Here is a 19,968-nt window from a genome sequence, read left to right as displayed (position 1 = left end):
TGAGCTGGTTGAGTCACTTATATTTTACATATGACAGGAAAGCTTTACCTGTTTAAGTATTTAACGGCTCTTTTAAATTATGACTGCCTGTACTGAGTATTTCCAGAAGTCCATTACTAGAGTTCTTTAGTAATAGACTTCTGGTATTTCTTATTTACTCTTTTAACGTATGGAGTTTGGAATGATACCTTTGCAGTAATTACTACTCCTATATTATGTTCTTCTTAAATCTTACTAATACTGTTACCCAATAGTTATTAATGTCTACTGCTCTTCGCTTTAGATCCTAAACTATTTGTATCGTCGGCCAATAAAACGGTTTCTAAGTTTACCGTCTCTTGTGATAAAACATTTACATATACAAGACAAACAGTATACATGGACCTAGTTCGGAGACTTGCGGCATTACGGTCTTCCACTTGGAATTATCCTAGTTTATCGCCACTAATTTTGAAGGGTTAAGATATTTTCGCAGCATTTTCAGGCCAGTGTATCGGATTTTGTTCCTTGTTGAATTTGTGTAATATATTGTATATCTCCTTTTTATCATGTTGCCAAGAGTGAAAATACGGAATTTAACGCTTTTAGTAATTCACAGGGCTAAATAATTGTCTCTTTTATCCTCTCCCTTCAAATGATCTTTTTCTGTATGGATTTATATTTTTAAGGACAAATCATTGGCTGTCATAAAACAAAAGGAGATTGAAACAAATTAATACATAAAAAGGATACGACGCAATTTATACTGTTTTGTCATGTTCCGTTTAGTATAAAGTCTAACTGCACAAGTGTGTCGGTACTATTGGAAATTTTCAATAAAAAAAACCCATTGACTGCTACATATACTATTTATAAATTAACTAACATAATTTTGAAAATGATAAACGCAACAAAATACTAAAATTTAGCATGTGATGACAAAAAGTTCGATCCAGCTACAGCCAACATTCTTTGTTTTCAGCTATAACTATCATACACTTTCCTGTCTAAAATCACATACTTTATGTAGTTCCAGCAATTAGTTCTTGTCAAATTTATTTCTCACAACCTTGAATAGCTTCAAGTACGGTCGGAATTAATGGTCTGTCGCTCGAGGTTTGGCTGCAATACAAAAAGGTGACATCTCCATTTTTATTAATAATGAAATCGCCTCCCATCTGAATTGCATCGTCATGGATGTTCTCATAAGGTTTTGGTAGTGGTATGCCATGTGTCATCTTCTCGGCATAATATACCATACTGCCAACTCCCCACACTTTTGCAACAGATCTTGGAAGACCAAATGCTAAATAAATTCGTCTTTCAGTATCCAAAAGCATCGGGAAACTCGACTTTGTTTCTTCTAACCACTTTTCCGCACCTTCTTTTAGTCCAAATGAAATAAGAATTACTGATCCGTTTGCTTTTTGAATGTCATCTATGGATTCTTCAAGTTGTGCAACGTGATTTCGTCACGGTAATCACGCGAAATGTCTTAGTAAAACAAGAACTATATGTTTTCCTCCTGGTAAGAACTGTTCTATTGTGGTAGATTGTCCTGAGCGTGCATCCACCAGCTCAGTTTCAACCGGTGCTTTATCTCCAATACGTAATACTTTTACATTAGACAAAGCCCCCATTCTTTGATCAAGGTCTTTAAGTATAGAATCCCATTCCTCCTCTGTGTCAACTAATTCATCGTGTAAGTCTCTTACATCTGAATGCCTAAAATATTTTCTGATCAATCGTTCAAATTCCTCCTTGGTTTTGACATCATGCTTTTGGAATATATTTTTGTAAACAAACGCAAGACTGAACAATTTCTTTATTTTGTCATCTACGAATACTGAGAAACCATTCTCCTCTCTCAAAATATCCCTGCTATATCTAATCAACTGCTCTTCTTCATCAATTAGTTCTTTAAGAGAAGACACTATTCCCGCAACAACCTCGTCTTCCATTATTTTGTTTACATGATTGCCACGCCCCTTCTGAAACGGAAGATAGCAAATATACAAAGTAAAGGTTGAAGTAAACCGTTTCCGGACATATCTAAGTTTCCAAGCAGGCAACTTATTTACTCACATCTTATTTTGAACAATATCATACTAGTATATTATGAAATGCATATACTTTTATAGTGTTAATTTACTAAATACTAATATATGTATGAAAATACCAGTATAAATTACAATCTGACCAAGGATTTATACAAATCTTATAGAAGAGATCAGAAGAGCAGAGATAAAAGTACACCTTACAAAATCATAGCATTATACAAGTATGAGTCGCATTTTATTAGATTTAAAACTTATTCGTGTAAGCTTTCATTCCAATGATTTAGTTACCCTAGAACACACCCGCGAAATCGCGGGCATTCAGAGCGTAGTTTAAAGTATGTAAAGTGTTGTTGGAAGAATTTTGTAAAATACAGAATGACTGGAGAATTTCAGCAAAAGTATCATAAGTCATAGGTTATTGGGGACAGGAAAATGTTTTTTTACCCTCCACCTTTATTTCCAAAGTTCCCAATTTTTGGTTTTCTATCAATTTCAATATGAACATACATTTAGTATGTTATGAACATTTATTTAAGTAAGGAGCCTGTAATTCAGTGGTTGTCGTTTGTTTATGTGTTACATATTTGTTTTTCGTTCATTTTTTGTACATAAATAAGGCCGCTAGTTTTCTCGTTTGTATTGTTTTACATTGTCATTTCGGGCCTTTTGAAGCTGAGTATGCGGTATGGGGTTTGCTCTTTGTTGAAGACCGTACGGTGACCTATAGTTGTTAATATCTGTGTCATTTTGGTCTCTTGTGGAGAGTTTGAAGCTGAGTATGCGGTATGGGGTTTGCTCTTTGTTGAAGACCGTACGGTGACCTATAGTTGTTAATATCTGTGTCATTTTGGTCTCTTGTGGAGAGTTGTCTTAACATGGCAATCATACCACATCTTCTTTTTTTTTATGTAATTAATGAATTTTGTAAAAGATTTAATGACTGGAGAATTTCAGAAAGAGTATCAAAAGTTCACATGAATAATTTTAGCGCTTATCTGTATATTATGAACATTCATTACTATATAAATAAAGCGTATTTACTTTCAATTCTAAGTTTACTAATCGATCCATGGTGATCATTGATATAGTATACAGACCCTTTCTATTTAATAAACTCTGTGACCGCCGTGGATACTAAACTTGAAAATGATAGCAGATAAAATTCTGAAAATACACTTTATTCGTAGTATATGTATGTTCAAAGTATACAGAAAAACGCAAACCGGAAGTCTAATCTGACTTAAAATTTCGTACAATGACGGGACAATATCCGGATGCCTTTTTTCTCGTTTTTCTCCTAAAATAACTCAATTTGAATAATCATATGAATGGATGACAAATGCGACTATGCACTGTACCTATAGGACACAGAGGCGTGTTGATTAATTTATTCTGGAAAGAAGAGAAGCGACACCAAAAATGAGGTCTTCTCGTTTAATAGTATAGATATATGCAATAAAACAAATATGCTTTTATCAAGGATTTGTATACAAACTATTACATTATCAATTCTGTAACTTCTGTTCTATTATCGATTCATTATTTTATTGTTGTAAACACATTAATGATTAATTATGTTTTACCTGCAATATTACATTTTATGGATTGTTTTCCATTCTGCTAGTTACCGGGCCACACAGGTATGACAGTTTAAGGTCAGATTACCTGTACAATTTTATATATCAACATTGTGGTATTTCACGTAAACAAAATGGATGTTATTAACACATGAAATGTCTGGGGACATGGATGTTCCAGTAAAGATAGACGTTCAGGAGGGACGAGGAGAAGATGGATCGTACAAATATTCGTTCACGTACGAAAGGGCGACATTGTATGAATTCAGATTTGAACGAAAACCTAATCCCGACCCAAAGGACCCTTGCTTTCGGTGCTACCGCAGGGTTAGAACATCAGATCAAGTCAATGTTGGTGTTTTATTCCATAAACAATGTTTTCGGTGTCGGATATGTGGACTACCGTTGACAATGCAGACATTCCACAGAAACGATGCGAATGGGACATCAGACAAAGAAGTTTATTGCAAATCTCATGTCGGTAAACTTTTGGACCAGGTCCGATATGAGAGACAACCATTAGACATAGAGAATGCTTTGCCGTCCACTGGATATGTTATACAGGTATTATATGACTTATATGTTTAGTTCATGACCATCTTTTAATGTACGACTTTCTCTTTATGTATGTTGTGATTATAATTAATCACAGAAAATGCGAAGTATGATTAGAAACAGACATAGGCTAGAACGATTTGTCTGGTCTGTGCTGACTACTCAATATAGAATAAAAGACAAGTTGGATCTTGGATTTGGGACTCATATACATAGTACATTTATCTATTAGTCCCAGGTTTGTATAAAATAAAACCCAGAGCATACGATAGATCATATGTGGTTGTATAAATTTCTTGTGGTTTAAGGTTTTTGTAGATTCAAGATTATATAAGTTAATTAAAGCCATCTTGGGTCATATAAAACCAGAACGGGACTACGTATCATCCTGGCCTACCCAAGCTGACGCATATATATCCGTGTTCATTCATGACTCAAAGTCTTTGATAGTTATATATAAAACACACCTAATGCAAACTAATCAATAAAATGTATTTACATGACTTAATGTTGATATAAATAAAGTGTTAGTATGCTTCATTGCTTAAAATAAAGATATGGCTCTTAAAACGTCGGCGTATAATATCAAGAACGAGTTTTCTTTAAAATAAACGCGTTGCAGTATACATTAAAACCATCTGTAAGAGCGATTTAAACTGCTACAACTATAGTTTAGTTATTTGAAATTAAAAGTAGCTAGTCACTTTAATATTTATTACATATAATATATTACAATAATATCCAACGGATTTCAATTTCACAAGATAACACATGTACGAGGGTTGTGCTCTTCTTTACTTCCTTATGCTTACAGATTAGTTTAACATAAAAGTCTTTGCATTATATTTGTTGAATAAATGAAAGTTTATATGATCTGGTCTTGAGTACACCTTATTACCGACTATCACTGCAAGAGAGCACAGTAGGACCAAGCTTCCCTATTACACATGCAGTACGGATATCCAGTAAGAGTGCGTTTTGAAGAGAAAGACGTCTATTGACAATAAGATAATAAATTTATACGGTGAACAAACTCAAATTTATCGTTACTTCTTCAAATTTTCTAAAACTTGGTAATACTGAAAAAGTTACACAGTTGCAGGAAATAAAGATATGGTACATGATTTCAAGTTTCTTTAGAATTCACGATACTGATATAGGTGGTTACGTGTTCCTGATTGTATATGTTTTAACAAATAAAACAAAACTTTAAATAGTATCAATATAATAAATTGTAACAAAAAAATCGATACAGCAAAGGGGTGATACCATCATGAAAAAGAGAAAAGTTTAAATATGTACAAGGTTTCATCCACCATTTTCTACATAAGGAAATGTATGTATCAAGTCAGGAATATGACAGTTGTTCCGTTCGTTTAATGTGTTTGAGTTTTTGATTTTGCCATTTGATAAGGTACTTTCCCATTTGAAATTCCCTGGAGTTCGATATTTTTGTAATTTTACTTTTTACCACGAACGCAGTTGCTTAAAACGCCAACTCGGTTCTGACCCACGTACAAAGCCAGTGTTTCAGTTTTGGTGTTTTGAGACATTAAAATAAGTAACATAATGATCAAATCATATTGAAATGTATGTTAAATATTTATTGAAAATACACATATTAGCCATTCTCAAATGTATGGAGAGGAAGTTATTTATTAATATGAAACATATTAAATTATTTGAATCGCTCGTTCATTAATGTTTCACAAATCTGACATGAGTGTCAAATAAAATGTAACGTTTACTCTTTATACTTTCATCTATCAGCTTCTGGGTATATGATCAAGTCACATGTCTGACACATGATCAGCTGTTCGGAGTTCTTTGTCTTTGTTCAACAGGTACCACCGGCTACATTGTCGCTTGCCAGTGCTGAAAGTCTATCCTGAAGATTCGTCATTCTGACAGACAATATTAACGTTTATATCCGTAGACTTGTCAACTATAAACAATTTATTTCGTATACAAATGAATCCAATTCCTTGGTATTGTCATTAAATTGAAACATTTTTCCAATATTACATCTTGATCCACAAAACTCAATTTGACAGTGAGGAATTAACGGGATTGATGCCTTTTATCGACTCATTTCCCATGACATGTAGATTTGTTGATGCAGAAAGCAACAGGTCTTCGCTCTATAAATCACTGAAATTAAGTTTTAATCTCAAAACAGATTTCCTTATCACATTGAACAAATTGGATTTTTAATCTACAAACGAAACTATTCTTTAATATCATGACAGGAGTACTACTATATCAATTCCAGAAACACCATTTCATGTTCTTAATTCTAAAGACTACGTTTTGTCATAGGATTTTGCAATAGCTATTAAGGTCCACCAAGAACTCGTGTAATATTATTATACTGTCCAAATCATATATATATATATATATATTTGTGATTTTAATGGTGACTGCTACTTCTCTGTTTGGATGTCATCTGGTTGGTTCTTGTCATACAAGAACACTGACATGACTGGGAACACTCTAGATGCATGTCTTTCGTTTATTTATGTTTTTGGAAAAAACTGTCTCGTTGACATCCAGTCGACTTTCCCTCATATACATATACAGTATTGGCGTTCGGTATATACCTTGTACCTTCTCAAATATATATATACTGACAAAAATGGTTATTTTAAAAAGTTTAAATGCAATTAAAATGTATTTTGACAGCATCATAAAATCGTCACCTTAAAGTGTTCTAATTTTAAGGATTTTCCGCTGTATACGACATGCAGTATTAACAACTAAAAATAATGGACACACAGTGAAATTTGCATGTTACACATTCTTTAATTTTGAAAGAATCCCAGTTATCCAAAGCTAAAAAAATACGCACAACACAGTACATGCAAAAAGCTAGACTATGGGGAATTGTGAAAGGATTTTAAAATCTATTGTTCTTTTACAATTTGAAAATTTAAAAAGATTTTTTAAAGATATTCTTGATTTAAAAGATAACAAAGAAAAGAACACATACATACACAGATGGAAATGTATATTCATTCTATTAGATTTTTGTGAAATGTCTATTATTTTAAACAACTTATACATTTATAAATGTGTTTTAACATTTTTGGTTTAAAAGATACGAAGTTTTCACATACCATAAGCACGAATGACCTAGGAAAAGATAACTTGGTGGTAATGGTTTGATTGATTGATTGTTGCTTGTTTGACACCCAGTGTCAACTTTTTCATGCATGCCCAGGACGAGAAGAGACTAAATTAGAAATGATAACATAGATTCAGCATAGGGAACTATTAGGATAATGGGTGGGTAACGTTGGCCGCTTATAGGAGACGAGTGAGTTTTGAATATGGGCAACATTTGTTTGCAGCTAACTAAACGTGGACCACTCCGAGAGTTAGTGTGAAGGGCGGAACATTTTGAATGAAAACGGAAGAAAAGGACATGTTGGATAGGGACAACCTATAGAACACACAGAGAGTTGTTGAAAAGATTCCTTAACATTTAGAGAGAGAGAGAGAGAGAATGTCATCGCATTATACGTTACCATTCCGACTGAACGTGGCTACGAATTTATACCTCGGTATAACCAAACGGACTTCCCACTTTTGCAAGGGTTTTATTTTGAGTGGAAGACCAGAGATGAACAATTGTCATACCCCGGTCAACCCTTGGAGGTCAATTGAAAGGGGCCTTTTATAGCTGACTATGTGGTATGGGCTTTGCTAATTGCTGAAGGCCGTACGGTGACCTATAGCTGTTAATTTCTGTGTCATTTGGTCTTTTGTGGACAGTTGTCTCATTGGCAATAATACAACATCTCCTTTTTTTATAAAATGAATTATGTAGAGAGTTTTTAATTAGCTATATATAGCTCAGAGTATAGGACGTCTTGTGGTCGATTCAGTCTAGGTCAAAAATAGAACTTGCTGCTTCTATGCGAAACATTCGATATTCAGTGGCAAAGTAGTGTGCCCGCTAAGGGCAATACGTTTGACTGCTGCCGTGTGAGCAAGCATATTATCGTTCTACAAATATATATGTAATATTTGCCACTAAACGTTAAGATCAATCAATATGTGGTATACTTCCATAATCATAGCTGTATGTCTTAATGTAATACAAGTAGCAATAGACCATATCATCTGAATACTCTACTGTTACCTTTTTACAGGTAATACACAGGTAAGATCGGCCATGTTTTATTATTGTTTACTAACTTATGATTTATAAATCTATAATTGTACACGCAGTCAATATATAATATATTATCGTTTATACTACTCAGGAGAACTAATAATCTGGATATATAAATACGAATGCAAACAATTAACGAAAACTCGAAATCCATTGAACCAACGCGTCTATTTTATCACTTTGACACACTTTTATAGTTATTTCTCATATTTATCATACACAAAAATGTGTTGGTTTTGTATGTACGACAATTTAATCGGATTATTTTATACATCGAAGGTGTAACATTCCTAAAGTCGTTTTCAGAATACTAAGGGCCCATAAACGGACTAGAACCAGTTTGCATTCGATTTGCCAAAGAAAAATATCTTCTTTTTTTTTTTAAAGTTTGGATAAATCTCTTTACATTTTTCAGTGTTTCCCACAATTTGTTACAGTCTGGTCGTCTCTATCACTTGTCAACTAACAATTAATTGTGTAAATTGCATGTTATAAATGTTGATGGTACCCCTTAAGGCAAATAGGTACAAGTAAGCTATGTAAATTGTTGAAAAGAAAATAATATAGCAAAAGCATGTAATTTAGATATTTAAATTATGTGAGAAAATTCAGTGAATTACTTGATAATTTTATTCCCAATGGTTCACTTCACGGAGACGATCGAAACTAGAAAAGATGGCAAAGTTTGAATACAATGGTTAGTTTTGTAGGAGAGTATCTGATAAGGGATTGTCATAAAATCATTATTCTGTAAATTTCTTATTTTTCCATCTAACATTTCCAAATTTTTACAGCTACCAGGAGAAAATAACAAGAATCTTTCGAGAAGTTCTAGTCCAAAACCAGTTCCGAGCCCTCGGAATAGCCCAAGGGTTAGTCCCAAGATAACAAGAGCTTCAACACCTAGAGGAAACCTCACTACAGACTCTAGTCTTGTCAGTGTTACACCTAGGAGTACCATGAATGATATATCAAGCTTCATGCAGACGCCTCATAGCATGGACTATAGTACAATGTCAGCAACGAGCTATCTACGACCGAAACCACCACTGCAAAGCTTTAGTGTAAGATTAATTTTATTTATTCATTTTTTACGTCGTTTATGTCTTTAGAAGATCGTAGACACATATACACAACTATAAAGCAAACTGAAATCATGTTTTACAGGCGTCTTTAACAATAAAATGCCTTAAGAGTATGTAAAGGTAATATTTTTGGTTAGCTTACTTGATACCTGAACCATGAAGTCATTAAAAAGTTAGGTATATATTACCCCCCTTTCAGAGTAGAATTGTCCGACAGATAACCTATCTATCTGTCTGTAGGACTACGCTACTCCGATTGTGAAAATGTAAAATACACGTATAAAGGGGGAAAAAAATGGAGATATACATTTTTGTTACATTTACTACTACTCATTGTTCATAAATTATATTGCATTGGAGACCGAGCAGAAGTTTAGTTACGATAATACTGGCAAGTTAACAAAATACTTTTATATGATTGGGAACTTTAAAACGACCAATTACACTGATTATTTTTTGATAACTTGTTTATCTGAGTTTATTTCTTGCATTTCAGGATTTTAAAACCAGTGGTGTTTTCCAAGGCCAGTTCATTTTAGAACAGAGACACAAAGAAGAGGAAGAAAGATTACAACGATTTTTATTAGAGGAGAGAGAAAAAGAAATGAGAAGGTTGGATGAAACCATTGGTTACGAAAAAGAACGTGCAGCTTCCGAGCTTCTGTCAAGTTTCGAGCAGATGTCTCTTTCCGGAAGTACCCCTAATTTAATGGCTGAGAGGGAAAGGATAGAGGAACACTTCAGACGTATGAGAGAAGAAAAACTGAAAACAATGATGGACAAAATATCAACAGAGGAGAAAACTAGAACTGCAAAGATGCTAGATCGTCATGGATTTGAAATGATGCTGTTGATTTCGGAGAAGGTACGTTAATATTAAAAGAGGTAGGGCCAATATGCCGAGGATTTTTTTCACAGAAGGGCCAATTTAAAAAAGTGTCGACAGAATGAAATTTACTATAAAAACAAAAAATAAAAATGCTTTTTGATCAATATCTCGATTTACATATATTATGATACGTGTGATCAATAGTTAATGTAACCTTCAAAAAGGATAAAAGTCCAATATGCGGATTTTCGGGTGTGTTTATAGGTAGGAAAAACAGGGAATCCCCCCTGAAGGACATTTCAAACCAAACAAAAGTTATGCTTTTTATGACTGTTGTTATTCATACTATATTTTCCTTTAAAAATGAAATTGGTTTAGTGTGTCCTTATTACATAAAAACAACTTTTTAAAGAAAAAGTTGTAACATCGATAAATTGTACCGATATAGCCTCTTAATAAAAGATAAAGGTATAAGCATCGCCGTAGCTCAATCAGTAGAGCACAGAACTACAAATATATGATGACTTTGAAGTAAGGGTTCAAATCTCGCTCAATATATTTGCATTTTTTGTGTTGTTATATTAAATTTTAATGTTTCTATCATATTTTTTCGGATGTTTGCTTATTTCATAGAGTCTTTCTGGTTCATTTTTGACTATATAGTTTACTGGTATATCATTCAACATGTATCAAAGAAAAAAATAATGTATCGCTTATTGTGTGCATTCCTATGACTGTCCATACTCTTGACGAACTTTCTATTTATGTGTTTACATTTATTACATATATTCAAGGAACAACTGCCGTTAAACTGATGTAGGTGCCTGTACATAACCAATAACACGAGAATTAATTCTATAGCAATGAAGCCTACATGTTGTGAGTGTAATAGACACATAACTTCAAATAAGGCCATTGTATACAAGTTTCAAAACAACACAAACAATTTTTCGAAACCTTGTTTGAACATGGCATTATATGTAACAAATGCAGTCAACAACAATTTTCTCGCCAATTCACAAACTATATAGATACTAGTATTGAATTTTTTACCACCGTCCCTACACCGGTACCTAAGTCATCGAGAAAACACAACAGATCAAATCAATTACACTACAAATAGTGATTGTAGGTAAAACATCAAGAAGCTGTTGCATCTGTATCACAACAAAGGGCCGATTTGTTAAAATGACAGAAAAGACAATATAGCATGTGTTAGTAACATGGGGTGATCTATGACCAACTGATGTAAGATGTTCTCCGGTTATAATATATACATGTATTATCTTATCTTATCTTATAGACGATAAAACATTAAAAGACCAGGACAAATACAGATATACATATATTCAGAATGAGAAAATCACGATTTAAATTTGTTCAATATTATTTGGCTCTTTGACAAGTTACGTGGTACATTGTATGGCACCTTGCATAAAGGATGTTTATAATAAAATAGAATCAATATTTAAAAATCAATAGTCTTGGCCTTGTTATTGTAGGAATACCTGTTCAAGGTATGGAAATAGATGATGTGACGTATTTTCATGTACTATAATTAGCATCTATCAGGCTATTTAAAACATGAATTACCTATCTTATCGAATGAAACAAATCCTCGGCAAATCGGCTCTACCTCTTTACAAGGAGAGATGTAGGATAAATGTTACCCTTACATAGTCAATTAATATGCTGTATAAAGTAGAAAACAATAAATCTATAAATAAACTATATGTTGAATATCTTAAGTGTGTAGCAAATAAATCTAAACATAAGGGAGAACCGTATTGGCAAAGAAAAATGATATCCATTCACCAAAAAAAACCAACCGAAAACAACAAAGATATGCTAGTGAATATATCAAATTTGCGTGTTTTATGCTAATTAAATAGTTGATGAAAACTGTTCATTGATATTTTACAGGGTTGACGTTATTTAGTGGATACATTTTATTCTTTCAAAGTATGAACATATCTTTATTGATAATCTATAGTTCTCTTTATTCAGTGGATACTTTTATTTTTGCCAGAGTCTAATTCAAATACATTTAATTTCAATATTTGTTTTACAGGACAAGGAATTTGACAGAACAGCTATATACGACCATTCAATGAAACCGGCAACAATGGCCCCAGAAACAAAGAAAGGAGAACTGTACAAGTCACCGGAAGTTTTCGAACATTTGGATAAACGTTCTATAGAGGTAAAGCTCTTAAAACGATTCTTTTTTATATATCAATTTATGATAATAAAAGTCTTTTATTCAGAAGCAATATACAGCTTATAGAATTTACATATACACATATACAAATATAATAGCATTGGTGAATAATTACATACATGTTTTATAATTACAAACAGTTTAAAGAACCACACTTTAGAAAGATGCATCTGATGTTCAGTAGTTGTCGTCTGTTTATGTGGTTCCTATGTGTTTCTTGTTTCTGTTTTATACGACCGCAAAAAATTTTGCGGTCATATATTGGTATCACGTCGTCGTGTCGTCGTCGTCAGCGTCGTCCGAAGACGGCTGGTTTCCGGATAATAACTTTAGTATAAGTAAATAGAAATCAATAAAATTGATTTTGGGGGTTATGGTCCCTAAGGTTTAGGAATTTGGGGGCCCAAAGGGGCCCAAATAAGCATTTATCTAATGTCAGGACAAGAAGTTGTGTATAAGTATTTCAATTTTCTGAAATTGTACCACAATGTTTAATACCATAAGTAGAAGGTTGGGATGTATTTTAAGGGTTATTGGGCAAACAGTCTAGGAATAAAGGGCCAAAAAGAGACCAAAAACAAGCATTTTTGTAGTATTAAGACAATAAATTGGAGTTATCTTTCTTTGTCCAGAATAGATGTTAAATCACCTAAAACCAATGCTTTATGAAATCTTTGAAAATTGGAGTTATCTTTCTTCGTCCAAAATAGTAGTTGAATCAACTTAAATCAATGCTATATACAATATACAACGCAATATTCACTTTACTACCAACTGATAAATTAAAGCAATCTTTACCATTCAGTGATTACATGCACTTTGATTACCATTCTAGGGTTATGACCCTTTACAATTGGAATAATTGAAGATTTTTTTAGTTTCTGTTCTCTTAACTTAAGATTGTCTCAACTAAATTTAATGAAATGTGTATATAATGCTTATTACCTCTAAACTCAGTTTTAGTTCAAATTTTGGCAGCTTTACTTTTTACTCTTACAGTTCTTGAGTTATGTCCCTTTATAACGTTATATGCTATCGAGGGCAGCATCTGTGTCTCTTTGTACACATTCCCTAGGAAAGAGGGAGGTGAAAACAAATTGGGGGGGGGGGGGGGGGGGGGGGTTCAATTTTTCTCATTTCAGATTTCAGAAATTATTTTAATTAGGATTAATATTCAACAGCATAGTGAATTGCTCAAAAGCAAAAAAAAAAAAAAAAAAAAAAAAATTAAGTTCATTAGTCCACATTCATTCTGTGTCAGAAACCTATGCTGTGTCAACTATTTAATCACAATCCAAATTCAGAGCTGTATCCAGCTTGAATGTTGTGTCCATAATTGTCCCAACCGTTCAGTGTTCAACTTTACGGTCCTATAAAGCTGCGCCATGCGGAGCATCTGATTTTTATATAGATTAGACCGTTGGTTTTCCCGTTTGAATGGTTTTACGTTAGTAATTTTCGGGGTCCTTCATAGCTTGCTGTTCGGTTTGAAACTATGCTCAGTGTTTTTTTACATTAGTAATTTTTGGGGTCCTTCATAGCTTGCTGTTCGGTTTGAAACTATGCTCAGTGTTTTTTTACATTAGTAATTTTTGGGGTCCTTTATAGTTTGCTGTTCGGTTTGACCCTATGCTCAGTGTTGAAGATTGTACCTTGAACTATAATGGTTTACTTTTATAATTGTGACTTGAGTGGAGAGTTGTCTCATTGGCACTCATACCACATCTTCCTATATCTATATACGATGCTTCTTACATTGTATATTAAAACTATTCTGATTTTTTGTTGGATGTTTCGTCTAAAGGGTATCGCAATCACAGTAATTGAAATATTATATTAATATGATATTTTGTTGTAAGTCGACTGTATATGTAGGACTCTAAAGTGCGATGTGGACGCTAAAGTACGATGGTCACGCTAAAGTGCGATGGTATACGCTAAAGTGCGATGGTCCGCGAAAGTTTAGACGTAAGAAACGTTGTTGGATTATGACGTTAACAGTCGTTTATACAAATCAAAAATGTACTAGCTAGAATATATATTACAACTTATAGACCAAGCAGCCAGAAACCAAGTGTCCATGACTTAATTTATTTAAACCGAACCGTGCTTTGTCGGCTGAAGCAGATGTGTGTCTTTTTTCGGGTGCTGGAAGGAGAACTTGTATCTGAAGTTTACTTTAAAGATACAAAATAGTATACGTATACGTATCCTGTATCCTGCATTTATTGAAAACGGATACATTTAAATAATTTTTACGTTAAATGAAGTTTTATAAATAACTTTGCGGTCCTCATTAAAATATTGTGGATTTTATGGAACAGAAACGTATGTTAAATAAAGGTACATGTTTTCAAGCGTATATTTATCATGCACTTAAATCACTACCGGTAAATTATAAAGCCTATTACATATTTAAACCTAAGCTTACTAGCTTTTGCAAACCGTTTGGTTCATCGCACTTTAGCGTGCTATACCATTGTACTTGAGCAAACAAACAACCATCGCACTTTAGCGTGAGACACCATCATACTTTAGCGTAGACCATCGCACTTTAGCGTGAACATCGCACTTTAGAGTCCTACATATATAAAGTACATAATTATAAGAAACTCCAGGGATTTTCTCCCATAGATTTCTATAGCTGTTTTCAGCTTTTTATAAATTATTGGCTGCTATTAATCTTGCGCTTTGTATTTGAATTCGCCTGAACTGTTTTTAATCAAGTGTATTAAACTGATAAGTCTTATTTAGACGAAATACGCTTTTGACAAACCCAATTATTAGCCTTTCATCTTTGATGATTTTGTTTCGTTTGCAGTGTGCCAATCAGGACTACGGTTCCTTTACAGATTTGATCAAGGATTTGACACGTGAATGTGAGACTGAACTTGAAAAGGCTAGGTTGGTACTAAATAAAATGATTTGTTAATGCACTATGTAAAAAATAAAATAACAACGTTAGCAGATTTAAAAAATAAAATAAAAACAATAGTGTTAACTTAACTCCAGTATATTTAACCTCATTGAATTATAATTGTAAAAGCGAGTGTATTCAATAAACGATGTCTCGAATTATACTGTGTGGTTTTATGATCTGTTACATTTTCAATTTGAGAATCCTGAAAATAACAATACATTTTCAACATAAGACAAGTGAATGTTATGATTGATAAACACAAATGAATAATTGTCCCAACCATTATAAAAGATAATCAAAATGTACTGAAAATATCAGCTTAACAAACTGTCTCTACTAAAACTGTATGATTTTTTTTTCCAGAGTGATATTTCGGTGGGTGATAGCCAAAGATCTGAGCAAACACAATGTAAATGAAATAATAAGACCGAATATGCAAGCTATGACATTGTTAAAGGGAGTACGAAGTGGTAAAGAGACATACCATCAACTCTTTAAAAAACTTTGCAAGTAAGTTTATCTGGACTATTGCAATTACAATGAAATAAATCACAAAAGGATTGATTTACAAAGTCAGTAAGGTAATCATAAGTAACAAAATAATGGTATTGTGTTTTTATACCTCCATAAGACATTGATGCAAAAAATTGATTATTCATGCAACATGTACAAAGCATATTTACAACACATAAGCAAATTTTAATATTTTAAGCACATTTAAAGCATTCAACGTATATAGGTCATACAATGTACATTTCAATATTCAAAGCATATAATATTTTACACATATAAGCATAAGCAGTCATATAAGCATAATCAGTCAAAGGTTTCACTGACTTTAGGATGAATAAGGCCTAATAAATAATAGGTTTGTTTGCCCAAACGCTACCTACCCAGAAAAAAAGCTGCCTGCTTAAATTCTTTTATTGACCTGATTTGACGAAGTTTTTTTTAATCAAATTGGCATGAAGACTAATAAACATCTGACACTTCAATTTCTTTTTTTGAAAAAAAAAAGAAAATGCCTTCCTACCTACCCACTGTCTCAACCTTTGGGTAGGGTTTGGGCAAACCAAAATATATTTAAGTGTGGCCTAACAGCTATAAAAGCACTGTTTCTTTGATTTGTGTGTGTTTCTCGATGACACATCGATGACCTGCATGAACTAATTTTGTGTCAAGGATGGACATACTCCATATCCTTTGATTTTCTTTTTAAGCAAAGCACATCTCAATGATTATATAGTTGTATTTAAAAACCATCATCTTTGTAAGTGGACATTGTCAATATATTTGTTGTTTGCAATCGATTTCAATCAGATCGCTTTACATAGAATTAATATATATCAATTCAGATGAACAACTGGATTTAAATTTCGAAGTCAAAAAAAAAAAAGAAGTGTTGCTTTTGAAACTTAATCTCAGATAATATTCTTAAGACATGTACTAGCATTAGGAAAAAACGCATATTGAAGCAGGGAAAATTATACAAAATTGTTTGTGATTAACATTGCATTGCTGTTCGTTTTCTTGACTAACGGGAATGCTTTGAATAATAAACTTCAAGTATGATCAAGGCGAACAATACCAATACTTTGACAATCATAAAAAAACCTACCACATACTACGTTATTTTCACACTATTTTAGTAAAACTATTTTTTACTAACAGGAAACACTTTAAAAAATTACTAACATGGGATGTTTAACTGTTTCTCATCTTCGTGGTTTTATCATCCTAGTCGCAACAGTTTATATTTTGATATTGTTACATATTCTCTAACTAATTTTAGCCATTTATCAGTTTTGCAGGATTGCATTGTGAAATTATTTTGGGATATTCAAAAGGTGCTGGTTACAAACCAGGAATGAAAATGGAGAGTGGGACATTCAGAAATTCATGGACAGCGGTAGCAATCGATGGAAATTGGCGTTTTGTTAACTGCACGTGGGCGGCTCGTCATGTGTCAGGTCATAAAGATGACTTGCCTGAAATGTTTCACAAATATGACGAGTTTTATTTCTTGACTGACCCAGAGGATTATATTTATCAACACTATCCAGATGATGCGTCATGGCAACTTTTAGACATACCACTTCCGTTTTCGGAATTTATTAATTTACCGGTTGTTAAATCTCCATTTTTTAATTACGGGTTAAAATTTTATTCAAACTATGGAGGAACGTTGACAACTGACACAGGAATGGTAGAAGTAAGAGTTGTGGCTCCGAAAATATTGGGTTTTGGATCCTTACTAGAGTCTTATGACAAATCTGTTGAAGCGAGGTTACTTGAAGGTCGAATATTACTTCGTCATGTTAAAAACGAAGTTATATTTACTATCAACTTGCCAAGACGTGGACTATATTATTTTTCTATTTACACTGGTGATTATTGGCATTCAGAATGCCTTGAAAGTGCTTGTTCTTTTCTTGTAAACTGTACTCGTATCATAGGCGAACCTGCGCCTGCGTATCCTCCGGTTCCATTTTATGGACCAACTCCAGTTATGGAAAATCTGAATATATCTTGTGAAAACCAAGTGGATCCGCTGATTGTATCAAATGGACAGAATTTGGAGATAATATTTAAACTTAACAAGGAAAACAAAATAACCCACACTTTTCAGTTTTACGATACAAGTGACGAATCAGTAACCGACATTGATCGCTACGTGTTTCTTAGGTCAAGGACGGACACACATGCAACTTATATGATTCGTTGTCCAAGGGATGGTTACTACATATTTTCGCTCTATGCATCTAGTTCTGACAAGGAAGGTCAGACTTTAGATTGTGCATATCGTTATCTAATAATAAATCAGGAGGCTAACCCTACCGTTACTGTGTTTCCTAAAACCTACCATCGATGGCAGAGGTGCACACTCCACGAGCCAGTGTCAGGTGACTTGATGACGAACAAACGCTACATGTTTAGATTGGACGTTCCACAAGCAGTGGAAGTGTTCCTCGTTATAGGAGAAATTTGGTATCATTTAAAACGGAAGTTAGGATTTACATGGGAAGGCAATATTAATACAGGGAAAACACGTGGAACAGCAAAAATATATGCTAGATTTACAGCAGATAGAGATGCTTCAATATTTGCTCATTTGTTGGACTTTGAACTTGTAGATGATGGGGAAACGGAAATATGATCTAATATAATTTTGATTCTTGTTTTATCAATTTTCACACAAATGTGCAATTTATTGATTGTTTCAATGGAATTAGTCAAATAACTTTAAAATGCCAAAAAAAAATTAACTATTGATGTGTAAAATAAATGCTCATGAAACTTGTAACAAGAAGATCAAACTCAAGCGAAAAGTTGAATAATTCATGCTAGATTCCATACCCTTGCAGAAGTTGCATTGATGTCTTCGGTACACTTGTTCAATACATTGAAAATATATGCATATTTATTTTGCATATAATTTTATAAATTACGCAATCTAAGTATAATGGGACTAATAAACTAGTGTAAGTATAATACTCCTAGATAATTGTTGCAAGCACTGGCATGTACATTAAGAAATTTGAGTTAAAATATTTTTAAGCATTGCTAGCATAAATCAAATTATTACCTTCTGTTTAAAGAGACAAATAGTGCTATTTATAATCTTACAAAATATATACACCAAATACAATCATTTAATGCAGGATGTTGTCTGATATTGTTATTAAAATAACTGTGCTTAACTTATTAAATGGCAGCTTTGTTAATGTTGGTTATAATATAATGGAATTAAATTTATATGTAATATGTTTTGTTTTTATTTGATCAGCAAAGACACCTGGCGCAATATGTAACGTAAACTGAAATAAAGTAATAAAATGAAAGGATGAAACAATGAAACAGTGAAATCTTAATTTTGATTGTTTTGAACCGCCTAAATGCTTTTATGTCTGCGGTTCGATCCACAACCGACATTGCAATTTGTATTTGCTGCTTTATCCGCTAGCCACGGGACATTAAGAAGAAAGAGCAATAGCTGGTCATATCAGTGTCAGAGTAGTGCCCATGACATGTCAAAATACAACTTGGCGTGTTGGTACTCAGAAGGGTTCATATTCAGGATGACAATAAAAACAAAATACTTGCTAAGATAAAAATATAATATACTAGTATTATATGCATTTAAATCTACCATCATGAAGCCTGTCTGTTATGTACATTTTGAAGCATATAAAGTAAGTCCATCACTTTTTGCAAGGAAGAATTTTCTTCCTTACCATAACAAGCCAGTCATTTGGAATGCACAATTATTTTTGACATTTTTTAACCTATTATGTCTGTTTGTTTTGTTCACTCATCGTTGTCAATATTATGGAACTCTATATGACTGTCATACAAGTAAGAAGTTCAGCTAGCAATAAAACTAGGTTTATTCCACCATTTTCTACACAAGAAAATGCATGTAGCAAGTCAGGATATGACAGTTGTTATCCATTCGTTTGAAATGTTCGGGCTTAAAGATTATTTTAATTAGGTACTATTCATTTTGTTTTTTCCTCGAATTCCGTTTTTTTGCACACATTGGAATAATCAGTTAAAAACACACA

General features: G+C 33.1%; 2 protein-coding genes across 3 annotated transcripts; one reads left to right on the top strand and one right to left on the bottom strand.

The window, feature by feature from the left end:
* Positions 1 to 829: 829 nt before the first annotated feature.
* Positions 830 to 3,714, bottom strand: LOC143075204 (uncharacterized). The gene is made up of 2 exons (XM_076250550.1): positions 3,623 to 3,714; positions 830 to 1,970 (listed from the first exon to the last, which is right to left on the bottom strand). The coding sequence occupies exon 2, from the start codon at positions 1,938 to 1,940 to the stop codon at positions 1,035 to 1,037; it is 906 nt and encodes a 301-aa protein (XP_076106665.1). The 5' UTR covers positions 1,941 to 1,970; positions 3,623 to 3,714; the 3' UTR covers positions 830 to 1,034.
* A 40-nt stretch (positions 3,715 to 3,754) lies between these two features.
* Positions 3,755 to 19,168, top strand: LOC143075202 (hillarin-like). 2 transcript variants are annotated; one of them, XM_076250546.1, is made up of 7 exons: positions 3,755 to 4,180; positions 9,143 to 9,412; positions 9,930 to 10,298; positions 12,334 to 12,465; positions 15,305 to 15,387; positions 15,767 to 15,913; positions 17,207 to 19,168. In XM_076250546.1, exons 1-7 carry the CDS (start codon positions 3,755 to 3,757, stop codon positions 18,558 to 18,560), a joined length of 2,781 nt encoding a protein of 926 aa, XP_076106661.1. In that variant the 3' UTR covers positions 18,561 to 19,168. The 2 variants fall into 2 exon arrangements, with proteins under 2 accessions (XP_076106661.1, XP_076106662.1); XM_076250547.1 differs by lacking the exon at positions 3,755 to 4,180 and adding an exon at positions 8,891 to 9,045.
* The last annotated feature ends 800 nt before the right edge of the window (positions 19,169 to 19,968 follow it).

This window comes from Mytilus galloprovincialis, chromosome 5 (assembly GCF_965363235.1).
Source record: "Mytilus galloprovincialis chromosome 5, xbMytGall1.hap1.1, whole genome shotgun sequence".
NCBI classification, from domain to species: domain Eukaryota; kingdom Metazoa; phylum Mollusca; class Bivalvia; order Mytilida; family Mytilidae; genus Mytilus; species Mytilus galloprovincialis.
The sequence above is the reverse complement of the archived record's forward strand: the minus strand, read 5'-3'. Positions and strand labels throughout refer to the sequence as shown.

Bases quoted from the DNA above. Each gene is read 5' to 3' on its own strand.
- LOC143075202 (XM_076250546.1), top strand. From the start codon at position 3,755: ATGTTATTAACACATGAAATGTCTGGGGACATGGATGTTCCAGTAAAG. The intron at 12,466-15,304 runs GTAAAGCTCTTA...TTTCGTTTGCAG, and splicing joins TGGATAAACGTTCTATAGAG to TGTGCCAATCAGGACTACGG. The intron at 15,388-15,766 runs GTTGGTACTAAA...TTTTTTTTCCAG, and splicing joins ACTGAACTTGAAAAGGCTAG to AGTGATATTTCGGTGGGTGA.